At 36.2% G+C, this 23,847-nt stretch overlaps 1 protein-coding gene across 1 annotated transcript in view; it reads right to left on the reverse strand.

Moving 5' to 3' along the window:
- RYR3 (ryanodine receptor 3) overlaps positions 1–23,847 on the reverse strand; it is a 633,352-nt gene that overhangs the window by 137,935 nt on the left and 471,570 nt on the right. The window contains exons 53-63 of the mRNA XM_036736677.1: positions 22,524–22,613; positions 21,334–21,480; positions 20,328–20,390; positions 18,359–18,434; positions 18,119–18,242; positions 13,555–13,670; positions 12,913–12,980; positions 7,438–7,559; positions 2,839–2,888; positions 2,360–2,420; positions 1,249–1,487 (exon numbers count right to left, since the gene is read on the reverse strand). Coding sequence (XP_036592572.1) covers positions 1,249–1,487; positions 2,360–2,420; positions 2,839–2,888; positions 7,438–7,559; positions 12,913–12,980; positions 13,555–13,670; positions 18,119–18,242; positions 18,359–18,434; positions 20,328–20,390; positions 21,334–21,480; positions 22,524–22,613 — 1,156 coding nt within the window. The remainder of the gene's footprint in view (positions 1–1,248; positions 1,488–2,359; positions 2,421–2,838; positions 2,889–7,437; positions 7,560–12,912; positions 12,981–13,554; positions 13,671–18,118; positions 18,243–18,358; positions 18,435–20,327; positions 20,391–21,333; positions 21,481–22,523; positions 22,614–23,847) is intronic.

The raw sequence follows: 23,847 nt of genomic DNA on the forward strand, positions 1-23,847 counted from the left end.
AAAATCTGAGCTGAAATTTTGGCCAGTTTCAGTTTAGGGCCAGGGGTCCCTTTATGGGGCCATAACTCTATATGGGTTCTTATGTGTGGATGCATTGGTACACTGGGAAAAGTTAAATCTAATCTGAAGCCTTCTTCATTTGTAAAACTTCTGTACCAGAGTGAGATGCCATATTGAAATTTCTTCTTTCTGAGGTTCTAACCTACAGAGGCCTGAAAAATTAGTTTACTAATTCCCAAAGTTACCTTCATCTTTCCCTACGTTCCTGGTACTTAAGCATCAATTCTTCCTCATGTTCTACTACCCTTGTAAACTTAAATTTGTACTTCTTAAAAGTGAGTCAAATCTATGATTCACATACTCTTATAATGATCACGTAGTATTTTCACAGGGAAAAATCTGATTTCTAATCATGCATTTTTTAGAGACTGTTTTTAAAAATATAAACAAACATTATATCAGCACACTATTATATCTTCAAAATGACTGCTTGCCTCTAACACTGTGTCAACATAGTATCAACAAAGCTGATAAAGAAAAAAAGAAAAGTTCATTTGTTTTGGCTACATGACCTATCTGAATTTTTTCCCAAACAAATAATTTTAGTTGTTCAGGGGTCAACTACATATTAGTTATCTGTAACTAGTCAGTTGAAACACAGCCATAATTTTGTTAGTTAAAACTTTAAAAAATGGTTGCAAAATAATATCTACACATGGCAGCTTATGAAAAATAAAATAATACCTACAACCTTCTTTCAGAACTCTGTCTCAAAAAAGTTAAAGTATCTAGACACTTTTTAACTTTTCATATTTTTGTTTTTCAAAATTTTCATCAGGGATGTAAACAGAAAACTAGAGTTGAACACCTGGCAACAAATTTGTGTTAAATTTTAGAGTCCTCATATCTCTTATGCCTATAAAATAACTTTTGAAATTAAATAACTCCATACATGGGAGAGTCTACATAAGGAATGACTAAAAGTCTGGACCAGATTGAAGATCAGTAAGCCACAGAATATAAGTTAAATATTTTCTCTACCCTATATATATTTTTTCCTTTTAATAACTTTTTATTTTTTAAAGACAGGAATAAAAACATAGAGGAACCAAACATCTTAATCAGACTTCAGACCCTTTATGTCCTAGAGTGAATGAAAGGAACATTTGCTGCCTGTGGCCATGTGAGAAGTTACAACTCTGCCAAGTCCTTGCAAATCAATAGTAAATTAAAAAGAAAAAAACTTACAGAGTAAATCCACTCCAAACTGATGCTGAGCAACATGCTCATAGATGGAGGTCAATATAGGTAAAAGAGCCACTGTGGTATAATTGATATTTTGAGAGACACCTTTAATCTGTGTTCGGGAATGGGTGAACTTCCCAAGCTTTAGGTTTTCTGAAGTCTTCTCCAAATCTTCTGCAGCATTTTCAAAGAATGCACGTAACCCAGCCTTTACAAGCTCTGATCCTGATTTCATTACGGTTCTGTAAATATAAAATGGTAAAAAGAAGAATCTTCATATGAACTTTTATTCGACTGTACTTTGATAACTAGTGTTTCAAATGATGTGTTGGAATGTGTTTTGGACCAACATTTCACTTTCTAGTCCCCAGGATATAATACATTGGGTCTGGTGAGAATAGTTAACTCTTAAGAGTGAGAGCCATAACTTCAAATTAGGCAATTCAATTCAGTGTATATTTGTGAACTGCTTACATAGTTACAGTGCAATGCCTAGATGACAACAATAAATGTTGGGATTCCCTCAAATGAATAGAATGAACAAGAAATTGACTTTGGCTATATATTTACTAGCTTAAGGAAAAGTGATATTTGTTTGCACACCTCTGGAAGCAAGGGCTGACGAAAAGATCTCATCATGAAATATTGTTATTGTCATAGTAAGAGGCCTTCTCCCTGACCAGCAAAAAATATCAATCAGAAATTGTTTTGAAGAGAATCTATACCAGTAGATTTTTATGGAGAGAACTGATGAAATGATAATAATTTTAAGCAACCTTCAGATTCAGATTTTGATGAGGCTTTAAGATTTTGGTATGTTGGGTTGTTAGAAGAAAAAATGTGACTAACTAGATTTTTTAATAGACAATCTCTTGACTGGATACATGGGTAAAAATGCATAAAACTGTCAGAAATGGTTTCAGGCCATAACAACTAGTTAAGGGATTCTGAAGTCTTTTCACTCAGTGATTTGACACATCCTCCGTCATTTCCCTTTCCTAGACTTCCCCAAGTAGGCAGTGGCATGTCTTTTGCTTCATAGATAATAAATGAAGTGAGGAGGGCAGAGAAGCAATCTTTAATAAGCTGTAAAAGAAAGATTGGGCAAATTTACCTCGTGTCAAGTGTCTGAGCTAGGATGTGCAGGCAGCTCACCATTGTAGTGGAATCACTTCCTAGAATGAGAATGTAAAGGGTTACCTGTGACTTTACGGACTTCTTTTTTTAAAAATGCATTTTATTGTAAGCAAAGTTCACACAGTATAACTGTTATAATTAAGCACCAATATATATAATGCTATGCCTCTGCTTTAAAATGATGCATTTATTCTATTACTGACAGCCTCCATTCCTATGATTGGTGTTAGAAGCAAATTTAAAAAAAAACATTCACTGATGTGGAAAATTGGAGTTGTTAAAGGGGACAAGAAGAAAATTTATCATGCTTTAGACTTATGGTAAATATGTATGACACCTAAGTCCAAAGCCTTGGGTATATTTAACAAAGCACCAAACAGAGGGAAAAAATGCTAGTTTAGGATTATTATAGGGACAAGGGCAGGGACAGCTTGATCAATACTTCACTGAACTTACCAAAGAGGGAAATCCTATGTCTAACAAGAGCAGCAAGTTTGCAGAATAGGCTAAAGCAGAAAAGAATGCAAAAGAGTAGGAAAGGCAGAGAGATTAAACAACTGTTCAGAATTAAACATTCAACAACCGGGAGAAAACAGAGTAAAGAGGTGTGCGACGGCTCCCTCAAAGGATGCTCTGCATCATACACAGAAAGACAATCTCTTTCTGTCCTGAAATGTGATTATAAAGACTATTTAAAGGATAATTATAACCTTGGTGAAAATTACATATCTGGACAAGGTGGAGATTTGTTTTGCTTAACTATGCATGTTTTTTACAAGTTTTGTTTTTCTTGCTTTCTCAGTAGAGTAAATAGGGGTGGGAGAGAGAGAATGCAGACCTGAAATAATGTAGAAATTAATTTTTTTTAAAAAAGAAATAACACATAGATGGTGATTGCTATATCTTGCAACATTTTAAATCACATTGTGCTACAGTGTGTTTTTTATAACATTCAAATGTAAAGGCATATATTATGGTCCTAGAATAAGTTAAAAGAATTTAAGGAGTAATAGACGGCAAATCATTGTATAATTTGTACATGGACACTGTGCAGTTGGGAGAGGGTGGGAGAATTTATTGGAACTATAAGGGTAGAAATGATTAAATGAGCAAAGACAAGTCACTTTGTTTTTTCTCATCTGTAAATTGAGTTTAAAATGTCTGCACGACTTATGTTATAAAAGAAAACACATTTTGAATGATAAACTGCTATATTGGAGGCCTTGATGGTGTTATTGAAAGAGTGCTGGGCTTGGAGTTAGGAAGACCCGGATTGGACTCCCACCTTTGAAACAGCAGTATGATCCTAGGCAGGTCACTTATCCTCTCTAAGCCTCAGTTTGCTTATCTGTAAAATAGGGATAATCTACCTCACAAAGGTTGTTGTAAGGATCAAATGAGTTAATCAATCAATCAATCTATCATATAATTTTGCAAAATAAGCCATTATAAAGGTAGTTCATACATGAAAGTTGTTATTTAAATACAGGGGAGTTTTATGCTACAGAAAAAGATTTACAATAAATTACTTTCCGGCCTTGTGATCCTCACTAAATTACTGGGTGAATGGATGGCCATGGTAATGGTGTCTCCCACTCTGCTTGGGATGGCTGCCATTCCTCCCAAGAAAGAGCTCTATGAAGGAAGGACAGTTATTTATTGTTTTCTTTTTTCTGTACATTTATCTCATCTCTACTTGCTGAAGCTGTACCCATCCTTCAAGGCCCTGATATTGGGGTGGAGTGGTTGGTTGGTCAAAAGACCTGACTCTAGAGTTTCAGTTCTTCCACAGACTAATAGTGCATTTTAAGCAACTTTATTTTAATAAACCTGTTTCCTCCTCTATAAAACGGCTTACAGATTTTGCTTTTTTGGTCTGGATCTGTTATTTCCTTGGTGTAGGGAACTCTACAAAGAAGAAACTCTGCCTACTAATGCACATCAGGCACTCTTCATTAACTTACAGTTTTGGAGAGTTGCATGTGGCACTGAGAGGTTAAGTGACTTGCCCAGTCACTATGTATCAGAAACAGGACTTGAATGCAGGTTTTCCTAGTATCGAGAGGTCAGGTCTCTATCTAGTCACTACTCCAGGCTACCTTTGGGCATACAGGTTATAGGAGTCTGAATTGTGTAAAAGCTAAGTTTTACAAATACAATAATAGTATTTAAAAATAATTCTTACAAAAAATAATGTTTTGGGGCCTTAAGTACATGGCTGACCTGCCTGGCTCTATGTTTTCATGGCATCCTAAGTGTTGTAAGAATTCTCAATGAAGAAGCAAGACGCAGACCTAGAACTCTGAAGTTTTTTCCTATTTACATGGAGGATGATTTAAACAGGACTGGTGCCCTAAGCCCCAAGTTGCCAGGCTCCAGAGTTCCTCCACTCTGTTTCCCCATAGCTTATCTCATAATACTTGAAGTTTTGAAGATAACAACTTAAAAGGATGCCTGGATGCTTTTCTAACTTCAAAAGTTATCTGAAGAACAGGAACCAAGAGAAAAATTTGGAAACTACTAGCCTAAAGAGAACAAGAACATAAAGAAGTATGAGGGTGAGAGTAATAAGGACTTGCAAATATAGTCTTATTTGGTATATGCATTTCAATATTCCACTGGGGTAAAATTAGTAAGAGAGAAACAAATGTTGTTTTAATGGGAAAAGTGCTAGAATTGTCAGGAGAGACCTGGATTCAAATCTACCTTTGACACTAACTGTGTGACAATGGGTAAGTCACTCAGTCACCTGTAGTAATTACCTGTAGTAATTACCTACTAAGGTCATTGGGATGCTTAGAGGAGATAATGTATGTCAAGGGTTTTTCAAACCTTAAAGTGCCATACTGTCAAGCTGTTATTTTTTAGTATACTGATAACTCAACTATTTTTTAGAAAAATCTTTGGCAAGACAATATATGTGTGTGTATGTATACTACATAGTCTCTTGTGTGTGTGTATGTGTGTGTGTACACACATGAGATAATTTCCAGTAAAGTCCTACTCTGATATCTCATTATGGTACAGAGGATAGTATGGGTTTGGGGAAGCCAGAAAGGCTTTGAGCATAGGCCTGGTGACATATGCTTTGTCTTTCTTTTTTTAAGTCCAGTTTAGCTAGGTTTGGAAAAGCTCATTACCATGAGGTTTGCAATTAGGTGATGAATAATTATGGTCACAGCAACTAATAAATTACAGCAAAAGTCTCCTAACTGGGTTCTTGGCTGTAAGGCCATCACCACTCCAGGCCATTTTACACATTGTTGCCAAAGTAATTTTCCTTAAGCATAGCCTAAAGCATATTTCCTCAACCAACTCTAATAGTTTCCTATTGCCTTAAGGACAAAAATATAAATTCCTCTGTTTATAGCCCTACGTGGCCTACCCCCAACTCGTCTTTGGAGTTTCATTGGACATTGCTTGTGCTCCTGTACTCTGCCTTTCCAGTCAAACTAGCCTTACCTTTGCTCCTCACATATTCTACTCCATCTATCTCTGGTTTCTGGGTCTTTGAACTGGCCATGCCCCATGCCTGGAATGTACTCTATCCTTAACCTCTACTTCACATGCTTTTATTAATATAAGATACAGCTTAGGCACTATCTTCTACATGAAATTTTTCCCGACACCTTCAAATACAACTGTCTTCTCCCCTAAACTACCTTGTATTTAATGACTTTGTATATATTTATTTGTAAATAAATTTATATTTTAACTGTATATATTTTGACATGTACTTGCTTCCATTAGCACGCAAGCTCATTTCAAAGAGGGATTGTTTCATGATTTGTATGTGATTTCAGTGTCTTGGACAGCACTTGACATAGAGTAGGCATTTACTAAATACTTATTGACTAATTGAAGACTACTAAGACAGTGGAGAGTTTGATGTGTGTGAGAGAATACAGACATGGATGAAATCGCAAATCTTTTGATGTGCTGAAATAATAGACTTTAGATGGAATTTCAGTAAAGGGTCAAATGGTGGCTCTCTGAGTAAAACTATTTACTTGAATTGAAAAAAAAATAAAAGAGGAGATATTTTAGGAATAGGAAAAGTCTACAAACGTACACAACTGCCCTCTGTTGGATTTGTGTGACTATGTTACTTTCCAGTTTCTACTTTGTCCCTTATATTTTCAATATTTAATTAAATAAATTTAGGCTACTTAAAATGTTTAGTAAAGTTTTAAAGTATTCATAGATTTTAAGATTCTCTTACTTTAGATTAGGGTATGCCTACCCTGTAGTTATTGAACTTAAATATTTATTTTTGTAAAGTTCTTTTTCCCCCTACATGATTAGTGATGCTGGATAGTAGGGTAGCCTTGTGGTGTGGGTACTATAGATTCAGCAGACATTCAGAAGTGCTTTGTTGCTAAAAAAAAACCCAGGGAATTTACTTTCTCCTACACCACACATGTAGAAAAATGTAGACTATGGTTAAATACGACTGTTAGGCTTGTGCCATTTATTTTTCTATTAGTTGTTAATCAGGTGTGCACACTGAGATCTAATATTAAAATATAGCTTTGGGGAAAATTTTTCTTCCCTATCACAGGCTTAAATTCCTGGCTCTTGGATCAGATATGCTGATTGGGGAAAACAGAGTGAGATGATTCCTCTTCAACTTTTAAGACATCCTAAGAATGGGATTAATTATAATGTAGCTGCCTATAGAAATCTATTCTCCCTCAAAACTAGACTCCCCTTTTCCAAAATCTGAAAATGCTAAAAGTTACAAAAGTTACAAAGTAATCTCAGGCTTTTGCTAAATATTACCTGAGGAAGAATGATGAGTACATAAAACTAACCCCTCTTGCTTCCTTGCATTTCTTTTTAATAGCCAACAGAATAAATTAATATATGCCTTTTTCTAAAAATTAAAAAAAAAGTAAGACAAGAAGACCAAAATGCAGTTAGCAACAAACTATCAAATCAACAATCTATTCTTAAATTCTTTAAAGGATTTATTCTTTGGTTTTTAAACAACTGAGTCTTAAAATAAAACAGACATACATGCACATTGTGAATTTCCCTTATACACTGACTCACCTGGCCACCATTTCTTTTTCTTTATTAGAGGCATACCCACTGCTACTGAGCGGCTTTAGGGGGGATGAAAGGAAGTAGAGGCAGTGGTTGGTGAAGTACTGGTCGACCAAGGGAAGGAGAACCTGGAAAATCAGTTATATGTTAACTTTTGGGAGTGAGGACCCACAAAGGACCTGCTTTATCTTTTTAAGAGTAGTTTGTTCTTCAACTCAACTTAATGTTAGACTCCATTAGAGCACTCCAGTAGTTGCATTTCTAGGAAGCTTTTGAGATGACATTTAGAAGATGTACTTTTGAGTCCAGGTACTCACTCATCTACCCATATAGAGCTTCTAGATGTCTCAGGCTCCTATTCTCAGAGCTGGCCCTTTGAGGCCATCTAGTCCAACTCATAATGGAAAAGGTATCCCTCCTATACATTACTTTCAAGTAGTCATCCTGTCTAGGGCCATGAGGGATCATTATAATTACACTGAATTAAATTGTTTCTTCAATTTTCATTACTGTCATCATATAAACTTTTGCCTGGTTCTCATTAATTCATTCTGCAACAATTCTAGTCTTCTCATGTTTCTCTGAATTCCTCATATTTGTCATTTTTTGTGGTGTTATATTTTGCTATATTCATGTACCACCATTTGTTTAGTCTTTCCTTTACTGATGCATACTCGCTTTGTTACAATGAAAAAATCTGCTATTAACATTTTGGTTTCCCTGCCTTAAGTCTCATCTCCCTTAAATCCATCTTCTACAATGCTGCCAAAATGGCATTCCTAAAGCACAGGTCTAACAATATCACTCCATTTCTCAGCAAGCTTCAACAGGATCCAACATAAATTCCTCTGTTTGGCATTTAAAATCCTTTATATTCTTCTTTTCTAGGCCTATTTCACATTACTATCTTCATGCATCAAATGGGCTTTCTTGCTGTTCCTCACACACAATCTTGTCTCTTTACCTCTGCAAAGAAGATTCTGCCATGCCTGAAATAGACTCTCCTCATTTCTGCTTCTTAGTATTCCTAAGTTTCCTTCAAATCTCATCTCCAGTGCCACCTTCCATGCAAGGCCTTTCCTGACTATTCTCTCAATTCCTACTATCTCTTCCCAAAATAGTCCCCTCAGAAATTATCATGCATTTATTTGGCAAATACTTGTTTATATACATGCTGTCTCTTCCATAGAAGTTAAGCTTCTTAAGGCAGGGTTTGCCTCATTTTTGTCTTTGCTTTGAACATAGAGACCCTTAATAAATGCTTCTTGGTTGAATGAGTGACAGCGTCTGTAACACAGTGGGCACTTAATAAATGTTTAGTGACTGACTGACTGGCATATTTACAACTGTTCTTTCTGATCTCCTTAGCAACATTCCATTCAGTTTCCCAGAATGCAGGAGTGTAACAATTCACACCTCCATCAACACTGTATTAGTTTGCCTGTCATCATACAGGTCCTCCAGCACTTCCTATTTCTGTCTTTTATCTTTAGTAGTTTTCTGCGTATGAGGTAAAACTTCAACGTTGTTTTACTTTACATTTCTATTATCATTATCATTTTTGATTTGGTACAATCTTTCATATATTAATAATGTACAATTCTTATTTTGAAAATTATTTCTTTCTATTCTTTGATCACTTATCTATTAGAGAATAGTTGATGGTCCTTTTTATGATGATCAGACTTTTGTCAAAGATATCTAAAAGATATTTTCCCTCATTCTAGATTCCCTTTTTAGCTTAGCTGAACTGATTTTGATTACCCAAAAGACTTTCAATTTAATATAATCAAAATTTTCTTTAATCTTTTGTGTTTTTTTTTTCTACTCATTATTTAAGAATTCTTTCCCTAGTCAGTTGTGAAAGGTACTTTTGTACATTTTCCTCTAATTTTTTTATGATGTAACTTTTTATGTGTAGGTTTAGCATCCAGTTTGAACTTACTGTATCATATGATGTAAGACTGGTTAAAATCTATTTTTTGACAAAACTGTTTTCCAATTTTCCCAGGACTCCTTTCCCTGGTAGTTTGAGTTTATAGGATATTGGGCTAATGAGTTCAAATGCAGAAAGGGACTCTTCTTATCCTAAAATGATTTCCTATATCACCCCGCAAAAAATCTTCTCTTCTCAAGCCTCCCATTCTGCCCCCCTACCTGAGACATTGCCTCTTACTTTACTGAAGCCATTTCTCTCCTTTTTTTATCTCAAAGCCCCTTAATATCATTCTTTATTCTATACTCTTTTCCCCTACTTTTTGACAATGAGAAAGCCCTTCTCCATGTCATAGCCAAACACTTTACATGTGTCATTCATCCCATCCCCTCTCATCTTCTCTAGCAGATTACTAGCTCAGTCATTCTCTCTCTCAAATCTTCAACCTCTCCCTACCAAAGGGAGTCTCCATCCAAGTCTTCCCTATCCTTAAAACACTTCCCTAAATCTTACCAGCCCAATAAGCTATTACTCTATGATGCCTGCTCCCTTTCTCTGCAAACTTCCAAAAAAACCCATCTACACTTGGTTCCTCCACTGCCTTTCCTCTCACTCTTTGCAATGTAGCTTCTAACCTCATTACTTGATGGAAACGTGTCTTTCTAAAGTTACTAATAATCTTTTTTTCTCTGGTTGTTTCTTTTAAAAATTATTATTTTATTTTTCTCAATAACACGGAAAAACAATTTTAGACATTCATTTTAAAAAATTTTGAGTTCTAAATTCCCTCCCTCCTTCCTTCTTCCCACCCTTTGAAAAGACAAGCAATTTGATATAAATGATACATGTGAAGTCATGTAAACTATATTTCTATATTAGCTAAGCTGAAAAAGAAAACACAGGCCAAAAAAACCCCTCCAAGAAAAATTTAAAAAGTTAAAAACAGTACGCTTTGATCTCCATTCAGATGCCATCCATTCTTTCTCTGGAGTATAGCATTTTTCATTCTAAGTCCTTGGGCATTGTCTTAGATCACTGTATTCCTGCGAATAGCTAAGTCATTCACAACTGATCATCATACAATATTGCAATTACTGTGTACAATGTTCTTCTGGTTCTGCTCACTTTACTTTGCATCAGTTCATATAAGTCTTCTCGGGTTTTTATGAAACCATCCTGCTCCATGGTTTCTTATAGCACAATAGTATTCTATCACAACCATATATGACAACTTGTTCAGCTACTCCCCAACTAATGGGCTTCCCCTCAGTTTCTAATTTTTTACCATCACAAAAACAGCTGCTATAAATATTTTTGTATATATAAGTCCTTTTCTTTTTTCTTTGGTATCTTTGGGACACAGACCTAGTAGTGGTATTGGTGGGTGAAAGGGTATGCATAGTTTTCGAACCCTTTGGACATCATTCCAAATTGCTTTCCCAAATGGTTGGATTCACAATTCCACCAACAGTGCATTAAATAGTGTCCCAATTTTGCCACATCCCCTCCAGTATTTGTTGTTTTTCTTTTCTGTCATATTATCCAATATGATAGGTGTGAGGTGGTACCTCAAAGTTATTTTAATTTGTATTTCTCTAATCAATAGTGGGCAGCTATGTGGTGCAGTGGATAGGGCACCCAGCCTGGAGTAAGGAAGACCTGAATTTAAATCTGGCCTTAGACACTGGCTAGCTGCTTCACCCTGGGGCAAGTCATTTAAACCCTGTTTGCTTCAGTTTCCTCACTATAAAATAAGCTGGAGGAGGAAATGGAAAACCATTCCAGCATCATTACCAAGAAAATCCTAAAAAGGGTCATGAAGAGTCAGACACGACTGAAATGACTAAACAACAAAAAACAACAGTAATTTATAACATTTTTATATGACTATAGATAGCTTTGATTTCCTCACCTGAAATGAAAACTGCCCGCTCCTATCCTTTGACCATTTATCAACTGAGGAATGACTTGTATTCTTATAAATTTGACTCAGTTCTCTATTTATAAGAGAAACAAGGTGTTTATATGAGACTCTTGCTGTAAATTTTTTTCTAGTTTCCTACTTGCCTTCTAATTGTGACTGAACTGATTTTGTTTATGCAAAAGCTTTTACTTTAATGTAATCAAAATTATCCACTTTACATCCTATGATGCTATCTTGTTTGGTCATAAATTCTTCCCTTATCCATAGATCTGACAGGTAAAATATTCCATGCTCCCCTAATTTGTTTATCATTTCACCCTTTATGTCTAAATCATGAATCCATTTTGACCTTATTTTGATATATGGTGTGAGAGGTTGGCCTATACCTAGTTTCTGTCAAACCACTTTCCAGTTTTTCCAGCAATTTTTGTCAAATAGTGAGTTTTTGTCCCAAAAGTTTGGATCTTTGCATTTTTCAAACACTAAATTACTATGGTCATTTACTACCTGTATACCTAGTCTATTCCACTGACCCACTACTCTATTTCTTAGCCAGTACTACAATGTTTTGATGATTACCACTATGTAATATAGTTTGAAATCTGAAACTTCTAGGTGGTCTACCTTCACATTTTCTAGGTCTTTTAAGTAAATAAGCTGTTGTTTAAGCATTTCTCCCCCACTGTGTGCTTATGCAGTTTATCTTTCAAATCCAGATGTTGGAGTTTACATTTATTCTCACTAAATTTCACCTTATATTTAGCCCACAGGTCCAGCCTGTTGAGATCTTTAAGGTACCAGATTCTTCCATTTGTGACCTTTTCTAGCTTTTTTTTTTTTTACCATTTATAAATTTGATAGGTATGCCACCTGCATATTTATCCTAGTAAGTTATAAAAATATTCACCAAGAGTAAAACCCCATTGCCCCCTGCTACTGAAAGCATTAACCCTGGATGGACCTTAGGATTTTAGAACTCTCAAGGTCTGACCATTCAACCATTTCCAAGTCTGACTCCTGTACTGCCATTTTGCCCAGATCTCTCCATCCTATCCCCAAGGACGTCAAGTACACTATGTTTATGAGCATTCCTCTAACCTTGGTCTAGTTGTTGTTGCATTTGTGGTGGTGGTTTAGCAACCTTGTCAACAAAGGGAATGCAGACACTCAGCATGACTAGGATGTACGTGAACAGAGATGACTACAGGATGAGGACTCATGCATATGGAAAGAGAAACACTCTGCTTTTCAAAGGTTAGCTATACTTCTAGTTAGCTCTTTAGGGGAGGCAGATAGCACGAAGAGAAAAGGCACATATTGGTTTATAAAGATACCATTATTTACTAATTTGGCTAGCAATTCTTTTATCCCAGTGCCATTAAATTGTTATCAATCAGTGTTGCAATAGAGTTAGAAGTGATTTACAAACTGAGGCTCTGGCTTGAACTCCACCTACTTTTGCCTGTGACCTTATGAGGGTCACACCCCTTTGAGGCCTGTTTTTCCATCTGTAAAATGAGGGCGGTGGACCAAATGACCTCTAATCCAGAGGTATCTGTTAAGCTCACTTAGAAATGGAGAAAAACTTTTATTAATTTTATGGGTACAGGGGATCACTTACTTTGGCAAAGAATTTAATCTCTTGGTCATGGGGAGATTTTTCTGTTTTCCCACTGCTGACGATGGCTTCTACAAAGACACAATTGACACAACTATCAGGCAGCATAAGACACAGGTATAGCGTTAAAGAAAAACTAACTTGAAAGGCTTTTCTGAGATGATTTGTGGCCCACCCCTGCAAATATACTTATTAAACACTATATATCTATAACATTTTACATTAAAAACATCTGAAAGTTTTAGTGTCATTCAAGCTCAGCAAGAATCAGTAGCATGATACAGCATGGCAAATAGACAAGCGAACAGAATTATCATGTAATCTCAGTACTCAATGCTCATTGTTGTCATCTCCCTTTGTTAAGCAAGAAAATAGACACAGAGAGGTTCAGGTATCCCTGCTTGGTCACACAGCAACAAATATAAGAGTTAAATTTAGAATTAGTAGTAACAAATGAATCAGACCTAGCAGTGGAATCAATGTTTGAGGTGCCCTTCTAGATGGGGAAAAACAAAACAAGATTTTCCCTACAACAAATTGTCAAATGTCAGTAACTGTGGAAAATGGTAACACAAAATGACTCTTATTTAAACAGCACAAAAAGAAATATCAACAACTTTGTCAATATTTCAGGATGAAACTTACCCAAATGGGCAATAAACTCTTGAGCAGAGTCAACATATTTTAGAATTTTCTTCAAAAATTTATAGGCAAATCTCTTTTCCATTGAGGAAGCATCCAATTCCATATCTTTCAGATCCCTAGTTTGGGAAATGGGGCAAAATCATCAGGAAATAACAGAGATATTATGATAACAGTAAATATCAATATTGTTTTTGTCAAACTTGTTTCCTTAAATGAAGATGGTTCTTCTACAATATTAACTTAATAATAACTCATCACTCCAATCAACAAGTCAGTCAGTCAGCAGTACCTATTACATACCAGTCACTGACCGAGACAATAGGGATAGGATACAAAGACAAAATCAAAGAGTTTCTACCTTCAAGGAGATTACATTCTATTGGGGAAACATGCACACATATAAATAGTACACATATAAATATGCATGTATATGTACACTCATATAATATATGCATATATACATACATGTATGTTTATGTGTACTTATACATAACACATACATATACGTATACACACACACACACACACACACGTATACATGAAGTAATTTCTGAAAGGAAGGCACCGACATCAGGGGAGATGAAGAAAGACTTTATAGAAGATGTGGCATTTGACCTGAAATTTGAAGAAGGTTAGGGATCCTACAGGGCACTTGCGAGGAGGGAGTATGTTATAGGCATAAAAGACAACTTGTACAAAGATATGGAGGCTCCTGCTCTTGTGAAGGTTGGCTGGAGCCAAAAATGCAGAAGTAGAAGAAACCTTAGAGATCATCTTTCTTCACCAATAAGGAGAAACAAAACCATTACATTTAATTATTTTTAATCTATAGAAAACTACATGGCTATCCTTGAATAATCTGTTCTTTTTAAAAATATATTTTGTTAAATATATACATATATATTTTTGTTGGTATTATTTGCTTTTACATTACATTACTTAAGTTTCTCATTGTATTCTGTACTCTCCCTCCTTCCAAAAAAGCACTCCTTAATTACAAAGAATTAAAAAGAAAAAAAAAGATGGAAAAATCAGCAAAACCAATCAATAAATTGAAAAAATCAGATATTATATGTAATGTTCCGTGACCAAGGACTTCCCCACTCACACAAAAGAGAAGAAAAGGTATAACATTTTGTGGTTTTTTTTTCTGTTTACAATGATGTAGTTACTGAATATATGTTTTCCTGGTATTGTTTACATCATCTCAATTCAGTTCATCTAACTCTTTCTATGCTTCTTTGTAATATTCCATTAAATTCATATACCACAAACTGTTTAGCGTTCCTTTTTTCCATTTCTTTGCTGGAACCAAAATTGTAGTTATAAATATTTTTGTGTATATGAAGCCTGTTTTGTTATTAATGACTTCCTTGGGTTATATATCTAGTACTGAGATCAGTGGATCAAAGGTTATGGTCATTTTAGCCAGATTATTTGCAAAATTCCAATTGTTTTCCAGAATGGTTAGATAACCTATTCTGAAAACAGAGCAAAAGAAATACCACCATAAATTTAAATGACATTTCTATCAATCCCAGTGTTATAAAATGTCATACCATCATTCCTGCATCTTAACTTTAAACAAATTTTCTTATGAGGCCTTGGATTAAAATGGCTTGATTCCATAAGTAATTCACCATTCTGTCATGAGATTCATGTAGCCAAAGCAATGGAGAGTTATTCACATATCTGCTGACATCATGACAAATTTATATAACCTAGTATAAAATGTAAGGTCATTGAGAGCAGAGACTGCCTTCCTTTTTTCATGGTGCCCCAGTCATTGAGAGCAGAGACTGCCTTCCTTTTTTCATGGTGCCCCAGTGCCTCGAAGACAGTAGGTGCACTTGCTGAACTGTCTAACTGAATCACCAGAAATGTAGGCAAATGCAAATTGTCCCCTAAACAGATGGCCTAGAGGAGAATTGTAAATGGTTTCAAGTTCTGAGGTCTAACATTTCTACCTTAAGGGGGAAACTGCAAGAACTTAAAAGCATAAAACATCTTACACAAGAAAGAATTTTTTTTAGGGAAGCAGATATACAAATATTGAAACAAAAGTTCAGGTTTTTGTTACATATAAGGAAGAGTGAACATGACTTACAGGGCACACCCATTATACAGTTGAAACCCAAATTTTCAACACCAAAATCTGGTATTCATACGAAGATTTAAGGTTTACAGGTGCTTTACATAAAGTATAATGCTATCCTCACAACAAGCCTAAGGCATAGGTATTACAATTATCATCCCCATTTTACACATGAGGAAGCTGAGGATCAGAGACTTCAAGTGATTTGTCTATGGTGACACAGCAGAAAATTTTCAGAAGCAGGTTTGAACCCAGATTTCTCTACTCCAAGGCCATCACGCTTTTAAATGAATCATACTGCTTTTTAAGAGGCATGTACATAAAAAAGCAAATTAAAAACCGGGAAAATTATTTGTGAAATGTAGGCATAAGCTAGAGCTCAAGATAGAAAAAATCATGAAAAATTTTGAGATTTTAAGAATTATTTTTCTTACTAGTTTTTATAGGTAGAGAGGTCTTAAAGCTGAAAACCTGAAACTAGCATTTCAGGGCTTAATGAATGCTTTCTCAAAATCCTTGGGGTAAGGAAATAGGTCAAGATAGGAGAGGAAAACAGGGAAGCATATGAATGGGAATTAGTCCTTATATCTTTAACAGCTTAATTTTTCTCCCACAAACGTAGGTATAAGAATGAAATTTCATCAACGGATAGTGGTTATATAGAGGTAAAATAGTTTCAGCTTGTGAGATAAAAGAGAGATTGGAAAGATACTATGTAGAAACAGCTTAGAACTTTGATAGGACAGCTAATTACAAATAGCAAAAAGACCTCACAGAAAGGAATCTCTAGGACAGTCAAAATGAATAATGCCCACTTTGGTTATACACAGTAAGGTGACCAACACTTTCCTCAGGCTTACAAAGTGAGTTTCTTACTCCAGAAAGGCTCCAGAAAAGGTGATACACTTTCCCCATGATTTCTTTAGATCTCTTTTTAGATATTGCAGCATCTCTTAGCTTACCTATATTCTAGGGAAGCATTTGCTAATATCTCTTACACTGATCTTGTGGAAATGACAGAAGTAGGTTAGATGGAATGCTCCAGAGATCTGTGCTAGTCCCAGTGTTATTTAATCAGTAGCTGTATAAAGGCATATAAGGAATGCTCATTAAATTTTTAAATGGCACAAAAGGAAAGGAAAGTTAACACCTCAGGTGACAGAATCAGGATCCAAAAACAATCCTGAGAGGCTACAATATTGGGCTTAACCTAAAAAAGATGAAATCTGACATGGATATTATGAGTTAAGAACCCAACTTCATATGAAAAAGAGATAGTAGATGTGAGATATATCATAGGCAGCAGTTTTTCTCAAAGATATTGAGGGAGCTTGGGGTATACTGTTAGCTCTGTTTCTGGTAACATCATGATACGGCAGACAAAAATGATAATATGATTTTAGGCTACATTAGGAGTCCAAGATCAAGAGAGAATAGTTCCACTGTACTCGGCTTTGGTCAGAACATGTCTGGAATATTGTACTCAATTCTGGGAATTACATTTCAGGAAGGACACTGATAAGCTGTAGAGCATCTAGGATCATGAAGGGTTTTGAGATTATAGGATCATAGATTTAGAGGTAGAAAGGATGAGACAGGCCATCTAATCTAACTGCCTCATTTTTCATGACTCTTCCCGAATCACGCAGATGTGGCTAACAAATCTGGGATCTGAATCCACTTACTCTAAATCAACCAAGGCAGCTTGGTGAAGTGGATAGAGCGCTGGACTTGGAGTCAAGAAAACCTGGGTTTGAATACTGCCTCAGACCTTCATTAGCTTTGTGACACTGAGCACAGCATTTAATTTCTCTTAACTTCAGCTTCCTAATTTGTAAAATAGAGATAATAAAGGCACTAACTGGTTTAACTAACAGTGTGGTTGTGAGGGTGAGGTGAGATAAAGTGCTTTGCAGTATCATCTGAAGAAAATTGAAATACTCAGCTTGCAGAAGGCCAGACTTATTGGTGGGGTGAACATAATAGGGATATTGAAGGCCCCATTCACCTAGAAAAGGGGTGAAATGCTACTTGGCCACAGGAGCAGAAGTGGGAACAATGGGTAGAAGTTGCAATGATGTAATTAGGAATGGTATAAGAAAAACGAAACCTCCTAATTGTGAGAGCTATTGAAAAATGTAACTGGATGGTTTGGAAGATGGGAGGTTCTACCTTACTGAAGGTTTTCAAACGAAGGTTGGAAGCACAATGTAATGGGGATTCTTTTTCAGATGTCAGTTGGACTAGATAGCTTCTGTGTCCTTCCAATTCTGAGACTGTTGTTCTTTCTCATGGGTTCCATTTCCTGCCTCAAGCTAAACCTACTAATCAACTCTTTTTTTTCAAAATAAATATTTTTCAATTCCAAAAGACTTAACTGTTGTTCTTTTTCCTATCAATATCAGTCAGAGATCAGGAGGGGGTGACAAACCCGACGGGGAAATAGTAACAAAGGGAATATTTACTTACCTAGATACAACAATACCATTCACTTGGAGGAATTTAAATAGCTCCTGGGCTTTGTCTCTGTCCCTGAACTTCTCCTTGGCTGTCAAAGTGTCATATGGCACTAAGAGAGGGTGACTGCCTCCACCTATGACAGATTAAGAGAACTATAATGCACATTGTATCTTCCCTTTCATTTGCAGGAAGTTAACACACCTGATGCCCAGTGTTATTTCCTCTGTATACTCTGTAAACCAGCCTTACCTTTGTTTTCCAGTTCCATCTTTTTCTTTTTGGCCCAGATATTGTGATAGTTCTCAGCCACAACCTCCACCATTCCCTGCCAAGAGAAAGCCATTGAGAATGTGAATAGGTTGGTGGCAGAAAGAAAAATGAGCTTGTCAGTCACTGGCTATTTTTGGATGAATTAGGAAAGGAACATTACTAAAAGCTTTTGGCTCAGTGCTGGGTGTTTCCTATCATTACTTAGTCTATGCTTATGTACCTCATTAATTATATAATGTCACAAAAATATCTAATCCTGTTTTTTTCAATTTATTAGTCTGTTGGAGGATATATGAAAAAATAAACATTTCAACCTGAAGCGACAAATCAGTAGTATGTCATTTTATAGTAGGATTTCAGAATCTCAGGGATGGGAAAATCCCTGAAAAGGTCATCAAGTCTAATCAGACTGGGAATGAGGAATTTAGTCACTTGTATTTTCTGGGTTAACTGCTTTTCAGGTTATCAGGGTAGGAGGACCACGAATTTATATTGGTCCAGTGGTTAGGAAAACTAGGCAAGATAACTAATAACACCTATATTTGTGAGAGACTGGCATAAGCAAAACTTTACAAATAAAATTCATTCACATAAGGACCATATCATTACAAAGGGAAAATGGATACTGAGCCATGTACAGATATCTAATTTAAAAATAAACAAATACATTGAAATGGATTATCGCTGGCCTTGTTGCCACAGCCTGCAAATGTCAAGGGAGTGAAAGGCAGAGGTTGAAATAGAAGTGGGGTGGAGAAACAGGAATTATCAGAGATATCCTAAAGATCCAGGCTGTTTCATTCTCTCCCACTGCATTTTACATTCCTCTACCTGTGTCCTCTATGCTGATATGAAACATCGGGCCTTTGTGAGGTGCCATGGAAAAGACCTAATCAGTATTCAGTGGATTTTGCAAAACCGAAGGAAGGCTGGTACAGGGGAAAGTATGCTCGATTTGGACTCAGAGGACGCAGTATTCATAGTTATCTGTGCAACCTTGGGTAAAAAAAAAAAATCATTGTGTGCCTCAGTTTCCTCATCTGTAAAATGAGGGGGTGGTTAGATGTCCTCTGAGATCTAGAGCAATGACGCAAGGAATCTAGAGAGGTGAGCTCTGGGTACACTTGTTATTGAAGCAACAGCATGTGAATGAAGTTCACATACATAGATAATTGAATAGATAATAGCCAAACAGAGGAACTTCGTGGGTTAATTGCTATTTGTTCTTGTTTTTCACTTTAGTATTATGCTTTTCTGTTCATACTTTCTCTTTACCATGCTGAATTAGGCTGAACTGAACACACAGCCCTTACTGCACTGAATTGTCAAACAGTATTAAAAATTTCAAGAGAAACTCTAAGCCTTGAACTATCTGAAAATACTTTTCCCATGTCTCTACTCAATGTGATACATTCCTAATACTCTAGTTTTGGCATTTTTAGGCCAGCAGTTCTCAAAGTGTAGTCTGTGGAGCCTGGGGTCCCTGAGACCTTTTCAGGAAGTCTCTGAGGTCAAAACTCTTTTCATAATAATACTAAGTCATTATTTGCCTATTAAAGTACTCCTCCCTTTTCCAGATACTTTCCTACAACTGTAGGAAACCTTGATAATATATGTTGCCATGTGTGTAACAGAAAGAGCAGTAGAATGGATATCAGGAAGTCTGAGTTCTAGTCTTGACTCTACCACTGACCATCTTTATAGTATTAGACAAATCATTTTACTCCTCTGGGCCTCAGTTTTATCGCCTGTAAAATGAAGGAGTTGGATTGGATGATCTTAAAGACCCTTTCTGGTGCTATATTTTCTCTATATAATATTATATATGTAATATATAACATAATATAATATGTAATGTAAAATAATATAATCTTAATTCTAAGATACACTATCAAAGGTAAATTATAGTGTTCTAAAGAATACGGACAGTAAAAACATTAGTACTGACCTGGACTTCCCTAGAAAGCACAACATTTGAGAGGTCAAGTGGAGCAGGATTGTAGCTGTTGCCCTAGAAAAAGCAAAGTAAAATCACTTGATCTGACATATCTCCCTCATTTTTATTAGTATTCCTGGCTTTTGCTATTTTTAGCTAGCACAGTAGCAAGTCTCTTCTCTTTCCTATTTTGAGTAACTGGGGAAAATGAAGAATGTCTGCCCCAAGGGAGATACAAAAACTGAGTGGGGCTGGTAACAAGGAGACCAGATGAAGAAGAAGGTCGTAAGAATGACCAAGAGGTGTCTGCCTTCATCTTGAACCAGACTTGAGGACTTTATACGGAACTGTGCTGGATGTCCTAAGAAACTGAGAAATGCAGTGGTTGGACCCTAAGAATCATGAAAAGTTGTAGAACAGACAGAAGAAGGAAAGGAAAGAAAAGGAGGAAAAGTAAAGGACAGGGAGAATGAGAGTAAGAGGTAGAGGCAGAGGGAGAGAGGTTTACTATGCTCCTTCCAAGATGGGGAGGGGAGGTGGTACTAACAGGACTTAGGGGGAAAGGGGAGGCTATACCTTACCACAGAGTCCTCAGGACTACAAGTGACTGGGGATTTACATGTACTTTGAGACTAAGAGTTGTCAATTTTCTAATTTAGATTTTGTTTACCCCTTTAAAAACAAACAATGAACTAATATTGTGAATACTGCCTATAAGTAAGGAATCTGTCTTGAAATATCAAGGATTATGATGCATGCTGTCTCAGATTTTCTTATGAGCCAAGAGAGTTAAGGACATTTCTCAAATCGGACCTGGGCCTGTTGTGTCATGAGATAATTTCTGAAATAGAGATTGCATAACAAAGATTTTTGTTTACTTGTATGATGATCAGACACATCCACCCAGTGCTATTCCTAAAGAAAATCTTATTCCATGGACACTATTCCACGGACACTATTCCAGAGTACTTATTTCCCCATAGGTTAAAGAGTCTGGTTCTAAGCAGTCCTGTCTTACCTGGCTGGCTTGGGAAATGCTGCGAAGCTTCTCATTTTCCCGCTGTTGTATGATTGCTTCACTTTCTCTGGTTCTGTCTACTGTCCAGCCCACGGCTAGCATGGTTTTCAGAGACTCTCTGACAGGCCAGCGATAAATTTCCTTTTCCTAGAAACAAATTAAAGTAAATCTGACTTGCAAAGAATAGATATTTTGATAAACCTCTCAATCCCCAAAGGGATGCAGTGTGGTGCCTATTAATTTAAATTATGATATGAATTATTTTAGTGAATTTCAGGGGCTAAAGCAAAGCCATTTGGTAAAAACATTTAATTCAAGACCCTCAAGAAGGTCTGTTGCCTTCAATTTAAATGTGTCATGCTATTAAAAAGTATTTGAAATTTTGCAAGGAAGGAGAAGGGCATGAGCAAGGGCAAAGGTAAGAAAATGATGATTGATGTTTTAATTGTAGGGAAGTGGGGGTAATATGAAAATGCCTTGTCAAGGAAAGTTCCAGTTTGGGCATTTATCATATTCTGTTGATCTCAAAATCAGTTCTGGACTTCCTTGGTATTTGGCTCAAAATTAGAAAACATGCTATTATAAGCATGAAGGTAGGGCCATGCACCTATGAATGGAACAAGAATACTTATTGAGAAAATTATGCAGAATCAGAACCAGAAAGGAATTATGTAACATATTTATCCACACAATTCTTATATAAACATAATTGGAAACATTATCCTTTTTCATACTACTTGGAAACTTTCCTTGTTTTCCTTCTTCTTGTCCTTTGTGTTCTCTGAAATAATTTTTACTGGAGAAGAATTGAGCAGCTTCCTGATTCCCCTCGGGGCTCATCTCCTTCCCCCTAATTAGAATCACTCATAATTTATTTGCAAAGGTTTTTGCAAAAAAGAATAAACTTTCTTTGGTCCCTATATGTAAATAACACCTCTTCCACAGATTTTAAGGAGCTAGAGAGTACAACACGAGATTGCATTCTGGGAATTAAATCCTGGGTATAGGACAGAGGAGGAGAAGTTGCTCACAGATAAGAAACAAGAAGAATTTATTTTGTCATAAAAAATACTCTAAATTTTGTGTGAATCCTCTGTTGGCTCTCTTATGGCTGACTGAGGAAATTTCTCTAGGATAGGAAAACATGTGTATAGAGTGAGATATTTTTTCTTACTTCCATTGTTTCTTACCTTTTCAGTTAATGTTTTAAAAGGTCTTATTAATGGATGTGTCTTCACATTTTCATCCAGAGAGATACCATATTTCCATCCGTTCTGACTCTATCAGAGGGAAAGTTTTTCAGTTTAAACAGCATTTTCTGGTCATCAAACATCCCTATTTGTGACCCAACTGATTGACTCCTATTTAGCTAAACAAATGAGCCAACTGCAAAGAAAGGACTATGTCAAATGTGCTTACAAATTCCTTGGAAATTCTCTCCTCAAACCTTAAACCTTTAGACTGTCTTCTGAATTATGAATTCTGTTTCCTTTAATATCTATTTTATCTGGTTGTCCTCTTTAGATATATACTTGCATTCCAGGTCTATGTAAACCAGGAACAAAGGGCCTGTGCACGATGCTTCCCAAAGGCTTGAGAGATATACTAAGATTTGAGCAGTTTCTCAAGGGCCACATGCCATGATGAATTGGCTACTTCAGCAAAACTGGAGTGACCTTGGTTTAAGATAATTCCAGCCCTCTTAAAGACATATATTGCCACATGGCAGTATGTTCAACTCAAATTCTCCTACTGATTATTAGTTAACCTCTTGACTTAGAAAAAGTTGAGGATGGACAGGTACTAACCATTTAGTCCTCACCAACATGTAAGATAGCATTCTAAATTTAAGAACTAGATTTTGAATCCTTAGTATGCCCCAATGAAGCACACTACCCACCTCCAAAGTCTAAACATTTACTAGAGATATTGACTTAGTATTGACTCAATATTCAGGGACAGCCAACACTAGCCAATATGAGAACTATCTGTATGGTCAATGACAGCTCTAGTCAAAAATTAGATGAATAACAACAATAAAATAACTCCACTAAAGGACAATCCATCATCCATAGTCTGGGGTGGGGGGAGCAGAGCAAAGATCAAGGGAAAAGTAAGAGAATGCTAACTAGGGGGAGGCACAGCAGGGTATGCTTTCCCTGAGATTGCTATGATAGTTTTGAAGGCTTGGCAGGAATCTTGAAACACTGGCGGATTGGGTTCCACTTGGGTTAACACACTGGCAAATATGATGAAATTTCCCCTATAAACCCAAGAAATAGATGTGACAGCAAAGGCTCATACTGCAGGCCCTACATTAAACAACTCTGAACATGTTAACACCAAAGACAAAAGAACAAGTGGTGCTCCTTTGTATTCTAGTACAATAAAAAGTTAAGAGCTGTTATCAAATCAGAAATACCAATATCCCACTTGCTGGAAATACTTTATAGTGAGATGGTGCTTAACTACTAAAACAATCAAATTAATTAACATGAAATGGACTGGAGACTG

The sequence above is a fragment of the Trichosurus vulpecula genome, chromosome 8, assembly GCF_011100635.1.
Source record: "Trichosurus vulpecula isolate mTriVul1 chromosome 8, mTriVul1.pri, whole genome shotgun sequence".
Taxonomy (NCBI): Eukaryota; Metazoa; Chordata; class Mammalia; order Diprotodontia; family Phalangeridae; genus Trichosurus; species Trichosurus vulpecula.